A 17,390-nucleotide genomic window follows, 5' to 3' on the forward strand; every position below is an offset into this window, starting at 1 on the left:
GTGTGTGTGTGTGTGGTGCCTGTGTGTGTGTGTGTGGTGCCTGTGTGTGTGTGTGTGTGTGTGTGTGGTGCCTGTGTGTGTGTGTGTGTGTGTGGTGTGTGTGTGTGTGTGTGTGGTGTGTGTGTGTGTGTGTGGTGTGTGTGGTGCCTGTGTGTGTGTGTGTGGTGCCTGTGTGTGTGGTGCCTGTGTGTGTGTGTGTGTATGTGTGTGTGTGTGAGGTACCTGTGTGTGTGTATTGGGTCAGATAATGCTTATTCACTCTAATCGTAAATTATAATCCCTGTAATCCCCGTGACAAAGCCTCTTAGAGTGGGGCTGCCGAGATATACAAACAAGCTCGAATATTCAGGATTATCCCCTGCAGAAGCAGCATTGGATTGCCATCACCGCTGTACAGTCCTAAATAACTACACGGGTCAAAGAAAGCGCGCCACATAGCGCAACTGCGGAAGATTTAAGATTATTTAATACATAAGAGATTTATCAGCGAGTTGTTCACTCAATAACTTGTAATTAAATTTTTCTTTGTTTTATTTTGCGACGTTTAATTAACACGATTGCCTCAAATGTAACCCAGAGGAGGAAAAGGTGCTCGAAGCTCCCGCTGTGTTTCAAGACGAGGAAAAATTCAACTGTTTGTTCTTCCTAGGTTTCTAATCGCCTTCCGCACCGTTTACAAAAGGGCAGAGACAGATTTAAGGTGGTCTGAGTGGAATACTCACTGGCGCGCTTCCGAGTGGGTACACTCGTCTCAAGTGTCAAGGCACAGCTCCACAAACAGACAGCGTCTCTACCTGAATAAGATGCAACGCACTGGGCCGGGATTCGCCCCTAACCGGCACCTTTAGGGGCCAAGCCTTCACATTGAGGGGCTAGGCCCGCGCTGGGCCCCACTCCGCAGGTTGGCGTGAACGGCCTGTGGCGCCATGCCAACCGGGGCCGAAAGGACTTCGCCGGCCGGCGTAAGTCCACACAGGCGCCGGAGCGCCAGCGGCTGCTGACGTCACCCCGCGCATACGCAGGGGAGGGGGTCTCTTCCGCCTCCGCCATGGTGAAGGCCAGGGTGGAGGCAGAAGAAAAAGAGTGCCCCCACGGGCACAGGCCCGCCCGCCGATCGGTGGGCCCCGATCGCGGGCCAGGTCACCGTGGGGCCACCCCCCGGGGTCAGATCGCCCCATGCCCCCCCCCCCCCAGGACCCGGAGCCCGCCCACGCCGCCAATCCCGCCGGTCAGGTAGGTGTTTTGATTCCCGCCAGTGGAACCTCGGGGGGCGGAGAATTCAGGACACGGCGGGGGCGGGATTGAGGCCGGCCCCGGGCGATTCTGGGTAAAGGCTGTGACAACACCATCAATCCGCGTAAACCACAGCAACGAAGTTTCCCTTTCGAATCGGCGAGGTTTCAAAAGATGACCTAAATCACGGAGCCTCTTGCACTTGACGACCCCAGGTTAGAATGCGGGGAGAACGAGGGAAGCAGATTGACGCAGAACATTCAACGTGAATGGGCAGGGCAGCAGGGTTCAGAAAGAAACTATAACAGAACTTCCCTCGCCAAAGTTTGTGTTCTACAGTAAAGAAGGCAGACCATCAGCAGGGCCAACACAATGAAGCAAAACAATGCAGTAAAATGTTGATGCACGGATGGTTGTCTACTTCAGGGCAGCAATCTGTTTAACAGCCGATTGGCTCGGCCCAGATTAAACACCAGTGCGATTCCCACATGATCCTAGCAGGCATTTATCGACACACAAGGTGTACGTCTATTAAATTGATGTAAAATATGACCTCATATTCCACAGATTTGAACTAACTGATCTTCCTCCCATGGCCATCTGGTGGGTCGCTCTGTATCCACTCTCTCATTCAATGTATTATTAATTACACTGTTGAACTTTAATGCTGATTAAATTGTTAGAAAGGTGATGGGTATTTGTCCAGCTATAAATGGGGATAGCTGGGACACTGGTGGGTTTGACGAGCGTTGACCGCACCCCAGCTAAGAAAGCAGCTGTGTCTTAGTTCTAACTTCACCAACCCATGTGGATCTGAATATAATCTCAATTAAAGTCAGGTTGGCTCGCTTCTGTAACCTCTTCCAAGTCAGAAATACATTCAAGCCTCACATCAGGATTTCAGAACATCGGCCCATCTGGAACTGAATTGACAGGCCGGGATTCTCCGACCCTGCGCCGGGTCAGAGAATCTCCCGGGGGGGGGGGGGGGGGGGGGGGGGGGGGGGTGAATCCTGCCCCTATTTTCCTGCGCCATTTTTCGGGGGCCGGCGGGATTCCCAAAACGGCCCTCCTGCCAATTCTCCGGGCCCCGATGGGCCGAGTGGCCGACAAGTTTTGCCCAGTCCGGCCGGCGTGAATTACTCACCTCACACGCAGCGGTACCTGGCAGGTAAGTGTGGCAGGGGGCGGTCCTGCGGGTGGGGTGGGGTGGAATCCGACCGCGGCTGGCCTGGCCCGCGATCGGGACCTACCGATCCTGCGGGCGGGCTGCTTCCGTGGGGGCCTTCTTTCCTCCGTGCCGCGCCCCTGTAGGGCACCGCCATATTGCCCGGGGGGGGCCGGCGCAGAGAAGGGAACCCCAGCGCATGCACGCAAATACGGCGGCCGTTCTGCACATGCGCAGAAATACGCCAGCCGGTCCGCGCATGCGCGAGATCACGCCGGCTGTTCCGTACATGTGCGAACTCGCGCCACCCCATCGGCGGCAGCTGGAGCTGGGGGAACGACTCCGGCCTCGACCTCGCCCCCGGGAAAGGTGAGAATTCCTCACTTTCGGGGGCTGTTGACGCCGGAGTGGTTGGCGCCAGTTTTCCCGCTGGCGTGGGGACATTGCCCCATTATTGCAGAATCTCCCGTCCATGGTGTAGAAGTGAAAACAGTGTATCCCGGCCAACATTCCTCCCTTGAATATTAAAAGAAGATTCATTGGAGACTCATCTTGTTAAAAGAGGCACATTTTAAGCAGAGTCTTAGAGAAGGAGAGAAAAGTCGAGAGCAGGTGAGATTAAGGGTTGATGGCTCAGCCGCCAATGTTGGAGTCAATGAAACAATAGACGCGGAAGAGGCCATAATTGGAGGAGTGCAAAGATCTTGGCAGGTTGCAGGGTTGGAGGAGACGACAGTGATAGAAGAATCCTGGCCATGAGAGATATTAAAACAAGGATGAGGTGATTAAAATTGAGACCTTACTGGACAGGGAGCTGACAGAGGCCAATGGGCACAGGGAAAATGAGCGAACATAACGTGGTGAGAGTTTGGATGTGGGTAACATAGTTTTGAATGCGAGTGAGATTATAGGGGTGGGGGGCTGGAAATTGCTGGACCAGCCAGAACAGCATAGAACATAGAACAGTACAGCACAGAACAGGCCCTTCGGCCCTCGATGTTGTGCTAAGCAATGATCACCCTACTTAAACCCACGTAACCCGTATACCCGTAACCCAACAATCCCCCCATTAACCTTACACTACGGGCAATTTATCATGGCCAATCCACCTAACCCGCACATCTTTGGACTGTGGGAGGAAACCGGAGCACCCGGAGGAAACCCACGCACACACGGGGAGGATGTGCAGACTCCACACAGACAGTGACCCAAGCCGGAATCGAACCTGGGACCCTGGAGCTGTGAAGCATTGATGCTAACCACCATGCTACCGTGAGGCCCCAAATCAAGCACTGGAATCATTAAGCCCAGTGCACACAAAAGAAAGAACGAGCTCAAAGTTATGGATTAATAAGGCTCAAGAGTTAAGAATTTGAGTGAATTTTTGTTAATTTGCGATATGAATTAATTTGTCGCTAAATGTAACAATGCCAGTAACTTAGTCACAGATTTAATTTAATAGTGTCTATATCTCAGTGCTAAAAACTAACTTTGTCACAGACATAATTCAGTCATGTCTGTATCTGCCGAATCTGCTCCGTGCCACGGGTGAACAGGAGGGCCTTCTTTTTTATTTTGAAAAGCCCCACCCCTACACTTGCCTGCTCCAAGGCATCTCTCGCTGTGGTCGTTCGCAGGTCCTTGCCCATCGTGCTCAAGCGCTCCGAGTACTGCTTCTGCTCTTCGAATGCCTCGTCCAACCTCTCCCGAAGAACCTTCAGCGCCTGGTGAATCATCGACTGTCCCCCAACGACCATCTGTAACTCCCGCTGATCCTCCGTCTCGAAAACGTCCTCTACAAGGGTTTAGATTATTCCGAAAAATTAAATAAAATGCATGGTGAATTGTCACCCCTCTCAGTGGGGGTGAACGTTTTAGTAGAGTCTAAAACAGGTGCGGAATAAAGGTCCTTTTATACACCTCCAAACGTCTAGATTATCTGATTGGCACAATCGTAAGAAAAATGGGTTCTATGGAAAAAACACCAATCAGAAAATCTAGAAGTAGAATGAAGAACCTCAGGAAGATGTTCTATTTCGCCCAGACTTTCTTGGCAATGGCGGGACTGAGACAGCTACTAATGAATCCAATCCGACACTCAGGGGAGGATTCATTAACCAGACAGGGTGCGTAGATCAATTGGGTTTCGAATTCTCGCTAATGTTCCCAGTAATGTTGGGCGGGATTCTCCATCCCATCACACCCGTTTTTCGGGATACCGGGCCCCCACCGGCAGCAGGATCCTCCGTCCCGGCAGCCGGCCAATGGAGTTTCCGGTTGTGGGGGCAACCCCACGCCTTCGGGAGATCTGCGGGCGTGAGTGCGCTGCCGGTGAAGCGGAGGATTCCGCCGATGGAGAATCCAGCCCTTTGTATTCTGATTAATATTGTGCCGCTGAGGGGCAGCACGGCGGCGCAGTGGTTAGCATTGCTGCCTCACGGCGCTGAGGTCCCGGGTTCGAATCCCGGCCCTGGGTCACTGCCCGTGTGGAGTTTGCACATTCTCCCCGTGTCTGCGTGGGTTTCACCCCCACAACCCAAAGATGTGCAGGGTAGGTGGATTGGCCAGGCTAAACTGCCCCTTAATTGGAAAAAATAATTGGGTACTCTCAATTTTAAAAAAATATATTGTGCCACTGATACCAAGAACCGGATAACTCGTCATCTCCCCACCCTGCCCCCACCCACCAACTCCTTCCAACGAAGATGGAGAGACAATCTCTGAATTGTCTTGGCTGAATTTGAGAACGGCGAAAGGAAGATTGCTGTTCAAACCCAATTTCAGCCATTGCAATGCCAATGGTTTTAGCTGCTTTCTGATTAATGATGACAGAATGATTGGCACCCAGGGCAATATATATATATATATATATACGTTCGTATATACACACTCATTACTGATATATGGACGTTTCAGGTAATCGGAGGCCAGGAAAAGTAAACTGTCTTCCAACTTAAAATTCCATTCTCCCACAAATGACAGAGCCTGGTTTAGGGAAACAATTCCGAACATCACTGATCGACTTTGGGAAAGAAGCTCCTTCATCAGGTGAGTGAAGAGGTGGGTTCCACAACCACAGCATATATAGACAAAGTCAATGATGAAAGATGTTTCTTTGAATGCGTGTCTTTGCAGTTAATTAAGTCTTTACAGGTCCAGACGGTGCGACTGGAGAGAGGGATAATCACAGGGTTAAAGGGGTGTGAATTGTCTCAAGCCAGGACAGTTGGTAGGATTTTGCAAGCCCAGACCAGATGGTGGGGGGTGGGGCGGGGGGGGGGGGGGGGGGGGGGTTAATCTACCTCTTCACTCACCTGCTTCTGATTCCAAATAAACCTTTTGGACTTTAACCTGGTGTTGTAAGGTTTCTTACTGTGATCACCCCAGTCCAACGCCGGCATCTCCACATCTTCAGAAAGAAGGGATCTGATGGGTCTCCAGGCATCTCTGGGGGCTGCGTTGGACTTTGGGTCATAGTATAAGAGGGGTCAACACCTTTACTGCGGTTCCCTTTTCATTGAACCCTCGTAACGGGCAGTCAATCCAATAATGCCCATTTCTAGATGACCAAAATGTAAAATTGTTCCAAATGGAGGTCAATGCATGACCCAACAATGGACAGCTTACCAAGCTGTGGCCTCGAAGGGAAGAGTAGATTGGACTTACTTACGGTACACTGGGTAAATCGGAGTTACATTCCTCAGAGGTGAGAAGGTGGTTTGATTGGAATGTTTGAAGTAACCAGTGAGAATTCTTTTAAAAAAATAATTTATGGGATGCGAGGATCACTGGATAGGTCAGCATTTATTGCCCACCCCTAATGCCCTTGAGGGGGCAGTTAAGAATCAACCACTGTTTAGCACAGGGGTAAAGCGCTGGCTTTGAAAGCAGACCCATGCAGGCCAGCAGCACGGTTCAATTCCCGTACCAGCCTCCCCGAACAGGCGCCGGAATGTGGCGACTAGGGGCTTTTCACAGTAACTTCATTTGAAGGCGACTTGTGACAATAAGCGATTTTCATTTCATTTCACATTACCGCGGGTCATATGTAGGCCAGACCGGGTAAGGACGGCAGATTTCCTTCCCTAGAGGACATTAGTGAACCAGATGGGTTTTTATAACAATCAACAGTGGTTTCATGGTCATCATTAGACCTTTTTAACTTTAGGCTTTCTTTCGGTGGAATGCGTGCCCAGGTCCACAGTGAATTACCCTGGGTCTCTGGAATACTGTACAGTGACAATACCACTACGCCATCACCTCCCCACAACTGACCAAGTGGATAAATAATGACTCTGTACTCTGGAAGATAATCAAGAACAAAGCTATAGAGATTCAAACGTTAAACAAAGGCAGTGGAAAAATGGCCAACAGTACCTGGCGTCTGCAACTCTGGGTGTTCTTTCAGAAATTCATCTTTCCGTTTCTCCAAATCTTTCTCAAAGCGCTCGTACTCTTTCTGATACTCCTCGTGTTCTTTATTTAACATCTGGTTTGAAGCATCCTATGTGTCACAGACAAAGGGTGAACCAGAGTCAGGTAATGAACACAAGTCTGGCATTTTGCACACAGGGAACGGTAGACTGGTGGTTGTGTTACTAGACTAAGGAAACAGAGACGCAAGTTCAAATCCCAATGCTACAACCAGGGGATTTGTACTGCGTGAAATATATTGTGAATAAAAAGCGAGCAGACGAAAATTGGATAGGCGTCCTTGCAAAGTAAACCTGGGGGTAAGAGCTGATGGCACTGTCCTACAGGAGGGCTGGCACAGTTTTGATGGGCTGAATGGCCTTGATCTGAGAGTTATGACTCCATAACTTTCTTAAAACCCACCAATTCAACTGTGCCGGCGATGAGCTCTCCTGAATTGCCACTTACGCTTCCTTTCCTCCTGTTAGGAATTTTTTTTCTGGATTAGAAGAAGCCACTATCAAATGCAAATCATCGTACAAATTCTAAATTGAAAACCACTATTACATTGCTGCAGTGACTACTGCTTTGCAATTTTCGTAACATAACATTCAATAGAATTCATAAGTCAGCTGTAATGACTAGTCACTGGGGCATGAACGACACGGGGAAAGTGCTCTGCACAAAACTCCCTTAAGATTATCTGCCATCTGTGCAAGTACGCACAAAGCGTTGCTTGCCATGTCATCTCCGAAGGGCTGAGGTAGGTTGGCTAATTTGCTAAACAGCACAGATTGTCGGGGTGGCCGTTTTCGACCCAACAAAGGCTGCGCGCCCCACGATACTCACCATCGCCCCAGGCTGAGTCAAGCTGAATGCAAGAAAGGACAGGACATCGTGGTCATCTGCAAGAGGAGACACACAAAAATTACACAGTGTTGCCGTGGTTGGCCTCAACCCGTCTTACGTTCAATTTTCAGTTCTTGCCGAAACCAGAATGGAAAGACACATTCAGCGTCTGCCTTTCCCGATAGTTAGCGGTGACATCCAGAGAAACGTCCCTAAAATAATCGGACTTTAACCAGGTGTCAACAGCTGAATGAAACCTATAAGAACAGGGGTAGGCCATTCAGCCCCTCGAGCTTGTCCTGCCGCCATTCTATGAGAACATGGCTAATCAATGACCCAACTCCATGTATCTGCCCTTGGCCCATATTCCTTCGTACCTTTGCTTAACAAAAAAATATCTACCTCAGATTTTAAATTAACTACTGCTGTTTCTGGGAGAGAGTTCCAAATCGCTACCACCCTTTGAGTGAAGAAGTGCTTCCTAACGTCTCTCCTGAACGGTCTGGCCCTAATTTGGAGACTGTGCTTCCGAGGTTTAGAATCTCCAACCGGTGGAGTCTTTTCCTGTTAATATCTGGAAGACTTTGATCAAGTCACCCCTTAACCCTCTAAATTCCCGAGAAAACAAGGCCTAATTTTTGTAATCTCTCCTCGTGACTTGCGTTTCTGGAACCCGGTGACGATGAACTTCTTCATTTTTTTTCCATCAGTAGTCGGCAGTGGCAATTCTGTGGGGTCCGGCGTCGCCTGTTCTGTATCGCCACGCGGACGTCCCTGCTCCGAGCCTGAGGTTTCCCTCTCCTCGCTTTTGTGGCTGGATTGCTGGTTCCGCCGCATTGTGGCTGGTACTGTAGTTGATGGGGGGGGGGGGGGGGGGGGATTGGAGGATTTTTTTGCCCGTTTGATGGTGTTAACAGGCCTAAGCCAGAGTCCCTCGACCTTTTCTGCCACTGCACATCTCATAGCCACTATGGGAAGTCCCCCTGTCCTCGAAACTTGGTCCCTGTAGTCCAGGTATCATTTATGTAAACCTACGTTATAGAACATAGAACACACAGTGCAGGAGGAGGCCATTCGGCCCATCGAGTCTGCACCGGCCCACTTAGGCCCTCACTTCCACCCTATCCCCATAACCCAATAACCCCTCCTAACCTTTTTGGTCACTAAGGGGCAATTTATCACGGCCAATCCACCTAACCCTGCACATCTTTGGACTGTGGGAGGAAACCGGAGCACCCGGAGGAAACCCACGCACACACGGGGAGGATGTGCAGACTCCGCACAGACAGTGACCCAGCGGGGAATCGAACCTGGGACCCTGGCGCTGTGAAGCCACAGTGCTAACCACTCCAAGGCCAAAATATCCTTCTTAAGGTGAGGTCCCCAGAACTGCACACAGTGACTCCAACTGAGGTCCAATCAGGGTTTTGCAAAGCTGCAGCATAGCTTTATTGCAGCGTTCATGTAAGCCTACTTGTGACAATAAAGATTATTATTAAAGAGTTAACATTGCCTAAAATCAGCAGAGCCTTCTAAATGGTTACCAAAACCAGCATGAACTGATGTAGTATCTTTAACAGGGTTAAACGACACAAGGGACATAGATAAGCTGCAGAGCTGGGCTGAGAGGTGGCAGATGGAGTTTAATGCGGAAAAGTGTGAGGTGGTTCACTTTGCAAGGAGTAACAGGAATGCAGAGTACTGGGCTAATGGCAAGATTCTTGGTAGTGTAGATGAACAGAGAGGTCTCGGCATGCAGGTACATAAATCCCTGAAAGTTGCCACCCAGGTTAATAGGGCTGTTAAGAAGGCATATGGTGTGCTAGCCTTTATCAGTAGGGGGATTGAGTTTCGGAGCCACGAGGTCATGCTGCAGCTGTACAAAACTCTGGTGCGGCCGCTCCTGGAGTACTGCGTGCAGTTCTGGTCACCACATTATAGGAAGGATGTGGAAGCTTTGGAAAGGGTTCAGAGGAGATTTACTAGGATGTTGCCTGGTATGGAGGGAAGGTCTTACGAGGAAAGGCTCAGGGACTTGAGGTTGTTTTCGTTAGAGAGGAGAAGGCTGAGAGGTGACTTAATAGAGACATATAAGATAGTCAGAGGGTTAGATAGGGTGGACAGTGAGAGTCTTTTTCCTCGGATGGTGATGACCAACACAAGGGGACATAGCTTTAAATTGAGGGGTGGTAGATATAGGACAGATGTCAGAGGCAGTTTCTTTACTCAGAGTGTAGTAGGGGTGTGGAACGCCCTGCCTGCAACAGTAGTAGACTCGCCAAATTTAAGGGCATTTAAGTAGTCACTGGATAGACATATGGATGAAAATGGAATAGTGTAGGTCAGATAGGCTTCAGATGGTTTCACGGGTTGGCGCAACATCGAGGGCCGAAGGGCCCGTACTGCGCTGTAATGTTCTATGTTCTATGTAGTTCATTGAAGTGGAAACAGGCAAAATTTGACACAGCATCACACAGAGATATTAGGATAGGTGATCATAAAACCTGTTCAAAGAGGGAGGTTTTAAGGAAAAACGTGGATGAGGGTAAATGTAGAGACATGGAGAAGTTGAGGCAGGGCAGGGAATTCCTGATCTTGGGACTGGGGCAGCTGACGGGTAGAGCTGCTAATGGTGGAGCAAAGGGGCTTTGGGGTTTACAAAGGGCCAGGGTTGGAGGAGTGCAGCCTATTCTTGAGCTGGGGGAGCTCACATAGGTACAGGGAAGGACAAGACCATGGAGGGATCTGAACAAAAGCGAGAGAATTTTAAATCACAGTACTGCCAATCCTTGCATCCTCTGTAAGCCTGAGCTCGAGCAAAACTCTGCTGCCCAAATCCTTGACCCGAGTCCCTATCACCAATGTTGCAGGGCCTGGGACAGTGGAGGTCAGCGAACACGGGGGGGTGGGGGTGTCATGCTGATGAATTGAGTCTTCGACAAAGGACGGCCATATTTTCAAACTGCTATTTGATCAATTTTAGATTCAGTCAGAAAACAGCGACTCTGATTTTTTTTTCACCAAGTCAGATCTCTGCCCAACGCAGTCTAGCTTCAATTGCACCACTAGATGGAGCTAAAGCTACACTATCTTATGTTAACCGTACACTGTGGCGATTTCATTACATGTTTGAGATAAATACAGAGAGGGAAATGCCATTTGGCTCACCCATCAAGAATAATACACTTCTACCCGGCATCCACCTATCCCAGATGAGGGTTGTCCCAAATCTCCCTCACTTGGTGAGGTTCCTCCAGTTGCCGATCCTAAATTTTTCCCTTTACCCTCCCCATCCTTCAGAAGGCACCTTGTCTCCGCCTCCACTGCCATCAGCCCATACAGTCTGCCAGGTTCATTGGCACACATTCCTCCTGGGAACACATTCTGGCCGTTATCACCTTCTCGATTTAAAAGTTCGACTAAGTATGTACAAACGTCCGAGCAGCAACTCATTTCTCAGAACGAGATAAGGGGCAACACAATGGTTAGCACAGCTGCCTCACAGCGCCAGGGCCCCGGGTTCAATTCTGGCCTCAGGTGACTGTCTGTGCGGAGTTTGCAAGTTCTCCACGTGCCTGCATGGGTTTCCTCCGGGTGCTCCGGTTTTCTCCCACAGACCAAAGATGTGCAGGCTAGGGCAGCACGGTGGCCTAGTGGTTAGCACAACCGCCTCATGGCGCTGAGGTCACAGGTTCAATCCCGGCTCTGGGTCACTGTCCGTGTGGAGTTTGCACATTCTCCCCGTGTCTGCGTGGGTTTCGCCCCCACAACCCAAAAATGTGCAGAGTAGGTGGATTGGCCACGCTAAATTGCCCCTTAATTGGAAAAAATAATTGGGTAATCTAAATTAAAAAAAAAAAAATTTTAGAGAAAGATGTGCAGGCTCGGTGGATTGGCTGTGATCCATACGCGCGGGATTACGGTGAGTAGCTGGGGGTAGAGTGCGCTGTCGGAGGGTCGGTGCAGATTCGATGGGCTGAATGGCCTCCTTCTGCACGGTGAGGATTCCATGTTCTGTGCTTGCAACCAGGCGGTCCTGAGATCTCACCGTGGGACACTGTGTCAAATTCTGTTGGACAATGCTCCTGATGTTTCACCCCAGAAAAAGCACAATATAAATGCAAGTTAATGTTGCATTTTGATCAAAAATGTTCTTTTATTTTAAAAAAAAGAACCGTAGGCCAGTAAATATTAAATAAAATTCTGCACATTGTTTCCCCAAATTAATTAAGAGTGCAAGAAAATCTATACAAGTGCCAATCGTATAAATATATAGTCTACGGTATAGATTAGCGCCAGAGAGTCACTTAGCTCATTGAGTCCATAACTGTTCTCCGCAAACCAGTCCAATTACATTCCCCACTCTCCATTCCTCAGCCCGGCAAGTGTTTTTCCCCCAAGAACCCATCCAATTTCCTTCCTTGTGTTATGGGCCAGGGTTTAGAGAACCCCAAAGTGTATCATGGAGTTCACCTGACCCACGACTTTTAATAGATTGTGGTATGGGGAGCACATGGCCCACTCTACAGGTGTGGTACAGCAGAAATCGAAAATATTTTTTAAAGCAAAACAATGTTTATTCTATGAACTCAAGTTAACCTTTTTAAAACATACCGTGAACATCTTAGTGACCATCAATTCAAATACACCCCCCAAAGAATACAACACTAAGTAATTCTTAATAACTTCCCAAACAACATCCAGAGACAAAGGAAACACCTTTTAACAGAAGCACATTAGGTTTACATTCACTGCGGAGAACATTTATAATTCTGAATTCACCAAATGCTCAAGAGATAGTCTTTTGATGGCAGAGAGATCAACAGTATATCTGCTCTGTCTGGCTTCAGCTCCAACACTGAAAATGAAATTAAATCACACCCTAAATTAAAAAAACAGCCTTAAACGAAAATAAAAAGCTGACAGACAGCCCAGTTCCACCCACTCTCTGACATCACTGATAAACACCCATTTCTTAAAGGTACATTTCTTAAATGCCCATTTCTTAAACATGACACTTGTTCACCTGCAACTCCTCCAGTAGCTGCGGAGACTCCAAAGTATCCGCTTGAAGGAAGGTTCATGTCTCTGACCTCAGCACAAAACTCATAGTTCTCATCAAAATCGGTCACCCCCAGGTTTAGGTACAGCTGCAAGGGTTGGAGAGAAAAGCAGCATCAGTACAACACTGCAACAAAACTATTTATTCCTGCAAGCAAAGCAGAATCCTCATCATGCACAAAAGTCAGACACTGCGTAAAATTGGCCAGAGCAAGTGAGATCTCCTGGATTTGTTTCCGTTGGCTAGGGAGAGTCCAGGAAATAATTTGGCAGGTTTTCCATCCCCATCCACCACAGAACGGTCCAGCATTTTAACAATCTAGTGTTTCCATCTCTCCTAGGAGATCACAATTTCATACTGTGCACAGAAAGGGGAGGGGGGCTGAAAGGTGCGCGCGTGTGTTGTGGGGAACCAGGGCTCGATGGAAAGTCTTTTCCTATCCGTCAATAATTGCTTTTGGGCAGCACGGTAGCATAGTGGTTAGCACAAATGCATCACAGCTCCAGGGTCCCAGGTTCGAATCCCGGCTTGGGTCACTGTCTGTGCGGAGACTGCACGTTCTCCCCGTGTCTGCGTGGGTTTCCTCAGGCTGCTCCGGTTTCCTCTCACAGTCCAAAGATGTGCAGGTTAGGTCGATTGGCCATGCTAAATTGCCCTGAGGGTCCAAATTGCCCTTAGTGTTAGGTGGGGTTACTGGGTTATGGGGATAGGGTGGAGGTATGGGCTTGGGTAGGGTACTCTTTCCAAGAGCAGGTGCAGGCTCAATGGGCCGAATGGCCTCCGTCTGCACTGTAAATTCTGTGAAAAAAAGTGTAAGTGTTTTAAGGAGAGGCTCCAGCCAGCTGCAGCCCAGGGCTCATCATCTCCCTGACTACGTCCACCAATATTTGCTGCTCAACTAAGGCTGGGGCATTGGATAAAGGTCATCCTGGGTGGATTCGATTTGCTGCTGTGCTAACGACCTTCCACAAAAATTCAGTGAAAGGAAAAAAAAAGATGGCTTGATGGCCAAGATACTCGATACCAATTTCCCTGATGCATCAGTGATTTCAATTTGCTTCTAAAGTCATCGCCAATGGATCACATCAACTTAGCTATGCACAGGAAACATTCCAAGAATCCCCTATTCCCAAAATTGGAAAATTGTCAACAGATAAGAAATGAGAATCTACAACATGAATTTTTTTAAGTGTATTCTTTCACAGGGTGTGGTGTCACTTTCGAGAACAGTATTTGCCATCCATCCCGAATTGCCCTTGAACTGTGTGGTTTGCTGGGCCGTTTAGGAGGGCAGTTAACAGTTAACCACATTGCTTTTTTTTTGCTTTTTTTGGGATAAATTTAGAGTATCCAATTTTTTTCTCCAATTAAGTGGCAATTTAGCATGGCCAATCCACCTACCCTACACATCTTTTGAGGTTGTGGGGGTGGGACCCACGCAGAGACGGGCAGGATGCGCAAACTCCACACGGACAATGATCCAGGGCCGGGAATGAACCTGGGACCTCGGTGCCGTGAGGCAGCAGTGCTAACCACTGCACCACTGTGCTGCCCACATGAACCACATTGGATTGGATTTGTTTATTGTCACGTGTACCGAGGTACAGTGAAAAGTATTTTTCTGCGAGCAGCTCAACAGATCATTAAGTACATGGAAAGAAAAGGGAATAAAAGAAAATACATAATAGGGCAACACGGAAATTAATGAAATGAAATGAAAAATGAAAATCGCTCATTGTCACGAGTAGGCTTCAATGAAGTTGCTGTGAAAAGCCCCTAGTCGCCACATTCCGGCGCCTGTTCGGGGAGGCTGGTACGGGAATTGAACCGTGCTGCTGGCCTGCCTTGGTCTGCTTTAAAAGCCAGCAATTTAGCCCAGTGTGCTAAACCAGCCCCTAAACCAACTCGAGGTACACAATGTAACTACATGAGCACCGGCATCGGCTGAAGCATACAGGGTGCAGTGTTAATGAGGTCAGTCCATAAGAAGGTCATCTGGAGTCACATGTAGGCCAGACCAGGTAAGGACGGCAGATTTCCTTCCCTAAAGGGCATTAATGAACAAAATTTCTTTTTTTAAATGACAATCAATAATAGTTTTGAGGAACACCATCACTGGACATCAAAATTGGACAATCAGTCATCGACTGTTCTCCCTCCCTCCCTCTCCGATGGCTAAATATAGATTCAAAGTCTTTCATGAAAAAACATGCAGCCTGGGCGCTGCACCTCAACACAGGCGAACACTGAAAGAGTGTCCAGGAAAAAGGCAAAGGGCACTCGAGACAATGGCCAAATGTGACGGCAATAAATCTGTGATGTTAACACACACATTCACACCTTTAATAAAGTCAGTATTCAAATTACTGAACTGCTCACCTGCAATGTTTTCTGGTAATACCTCACCCTGACTCCGACAGGGCGATAGCTATTGCGGTAATCTCTGAAACAGGAGCCCAAAGCCTGGGTTCGGCCATCGCTGAAATTTGGATTAAAAGATAAATGAACCCAAACATAATTTTAATAAACGTATCTGAAGTAGACAAGTTATGACATAAAAGAGATTTTTTTCCTTCAAAGTTATTTTATCAACATGAAATAGAGTTACTTGGGGTGGTACAGTCGTTCGAGCCATAGAATCCCTAAAGTGGAGCAGGAGGCCATTCGGCCCATCAAGTCTTCACCGGCCCTCTGACAGCGCAACTTACCTGGGCCCCCATCCTATCCCCGTAAACCGGCTTAACTTACATATCCCTGGACTCTATGGGACAATTTGAGCACAGCCAATCTATCTAACTTGCATATCTTTGGACTGTGGGGGGCCTCACGGTAGCATGGTGGTTAGCATCAATGCTTCACAGCTCCAGGGTCCCAGGTTCGATTCCCGGCTTGAGTCACTGTCTGTGTGGAGTCTGCACGTCCTCCCCGTGTGTGCGTGGGTTTCCTCCGGGTGCTCCGGTTTCCTCCCACAGTCCAAAGATGTGCGGGTTAGGTGGATTGGCCATGATAAATTGCCCGTAGTGTAAGGTTAATGGGATTGTTGGGTTACGGGTATACGGGTTACGTGGGTTTAAGTAGGGTGATCATTGCTCGGCACAACATCGAGGGCCGAAGGGCCTGTTCTGTGCTGTACTGTTCTATTCTATTCTAAACCGGAGCACCCGGAGGAAACCCGCGCACACACGGGGGAAATGGGCAAACTCCACACAGAGAGTCACCCAAGGCAGGAATTGAACCTAGGCCCCTTGGCACTGTTAGGCAGCAGTGCTGACCACTGTACCACCGTGCCAGCACTGTTGCCTCACAGCGCTAGGAACCTGGGTTCGATTCCGACCTCAGTTTACTGTCTGTGTGTAGTTTTCACATTCTTCCCGTGTCTGCATGGGTCTCCTCCGGGTGCTCTGGTTTCCTCTGAGGATAGGATGGGGGATTCGACCTAGATTGGGAGCTATTTCGGAGGATTCGTAGAATCATAGAATTTACAGTGCTGAATTAGGCCATTCAGCCCAATGAGTGGTAAAGCGGAAAGTGCAGAGGATACTGGAATTCTGCAGAGGGATTTGGATAGGTTAAGTGAATGGGCTAGGGTCTGGCAGATGGAATACAATGTTGACAAATGTAAGGTTATCCATTTTGGTAGGAATAACAGCAAACGGGATTATTATTTAAACGATAAAATATTAAAGCATGCCGCTGTGCAGAGAGACTTGGGTGTGCTAGTGCATGAGTCACAGAAGGTTGGTTTACAGGTGCAACAGGTGATTAAGAAGGCAAATGGAATTTTGTCCTTCATTGCTAGAGGGATGGAGTTTAAGACTAGGGAGGTTATGTTGCAATTGTATAAGGTGTTAGTGAGGCCACACCTGGAGTATTGTGTTCAGTTTTGGCCTCCTTACTTGAGAAAGGACGTACTGGCACTGGAGGGTGTGCAGAGGAGATTCACTAGGTTAATCCCAGAGCTGAAGGGGTTGGATTACGAGGAGAGGTTGAGTAGACTGGGACTGTACTCGTTGGAATTTAGAAGGATGAAGGGGGATCTTATAGAAACATATACAATTATGAAGGGAATAGATAGGAAAGATGTGGGCAGGTTGTTTCCACTGGCGGGTGAAAGCAGAACTAGGGGGCATAGCCTCAAAATAAGGGGAAGTAGATTTAGGACTGAGTTTAGGAGGAACTTCTTCACCCAAAGGGTTGTGAATCTATGGAATTCTTTGCCCAGTGAAGCATTTGAGGCTCCTTCATTAAATGTTTTTAAGGTAAAGATAGATAGTTTTTTGAAGAATAAAGGGATTAAGGGTTATGGTGTTCGGGCCGGAAAGTGGAGCTGAGCCCACAAAAGATCAGCCATGATCTCATTGAATGGTGGAGCAGGCTCGAGGGGCCAGATGGCCTACTCCTGCTCCTAGTTCTTATGTTCTTATGAGTCCGCACCGGCCCTTGGAAAGAGCACCCTACTTAATCCTACACCTCCACCCTATCCCCGAAGCCCAGTAATCCTGTCTAACATTTTGGACACTAAGGGGAAATTCATCACGGCCAATACATCTAACCTGCACATCTTGGACTATGGGAGGAAACCGGAGCATCCAGAGGAAACCCACGCTGACACGGGGAGAAAATGCAATCTTCACACAGTTGGTGCAGACTTGATGGGCTGAATGG

General features: G+C 48.5%; 1 protein-coding gene across 1 annotated transcript in view; it reads right to left on the minus strand.

Annotated features, from left to right (window-relative positions):
• LOC119956820 (protein ERGIC-53-like) overlaps positions 1 to 17,390 on the minus strand; it is an 87,736-nt gene that overhangs the window by 54,074 nt on the left and 16,272 nt on the right. Inside the window, exons 5-9 of the mRNA XM_038784273.1 lie at positions 15,105 to 15,204; positions 12,690 to 12,813; positions 7,664 to 7,719; positions 6,779 to 6,905; positions 4,003 to 4,196 (exon numbers count right to left, since the gene is read on the minus strand). Coding sequence (XP_038640201.1) covers positions 4,003 to 4,196; positions 6,779 to 6,905; positions 7,664 to 7,719; positions 12,690 to 12,813; positions 15,105 to 15,204 — 601 coding nt within the window. The remainder of the gene's footprint in view (positions 1 to 4,002; positions 4,197 to 6,778; positions 6,906 to 7,663; positions 7,720 to 12,689; positions 12,814 to 15,104; positions 15,205 to 17,390) is intronic.

The sequence above is a fragment of the Scyliorhinus canicula genome, chromosome 24 (genome assembly GCF_902713615.1).
Source record: "Scyliorhinus canicula chromosome 24, sScyCan1.1, whole genome shotgun sequence".
Taxonomy (NCBI): domain Eukaryota; kingdom Metazoa; phylum Chordata; class Chondrichthyes; order Carcharhiniformes; family Scyliorhinidae; genus Scyliorhinus; species Scyliorhinus canicula.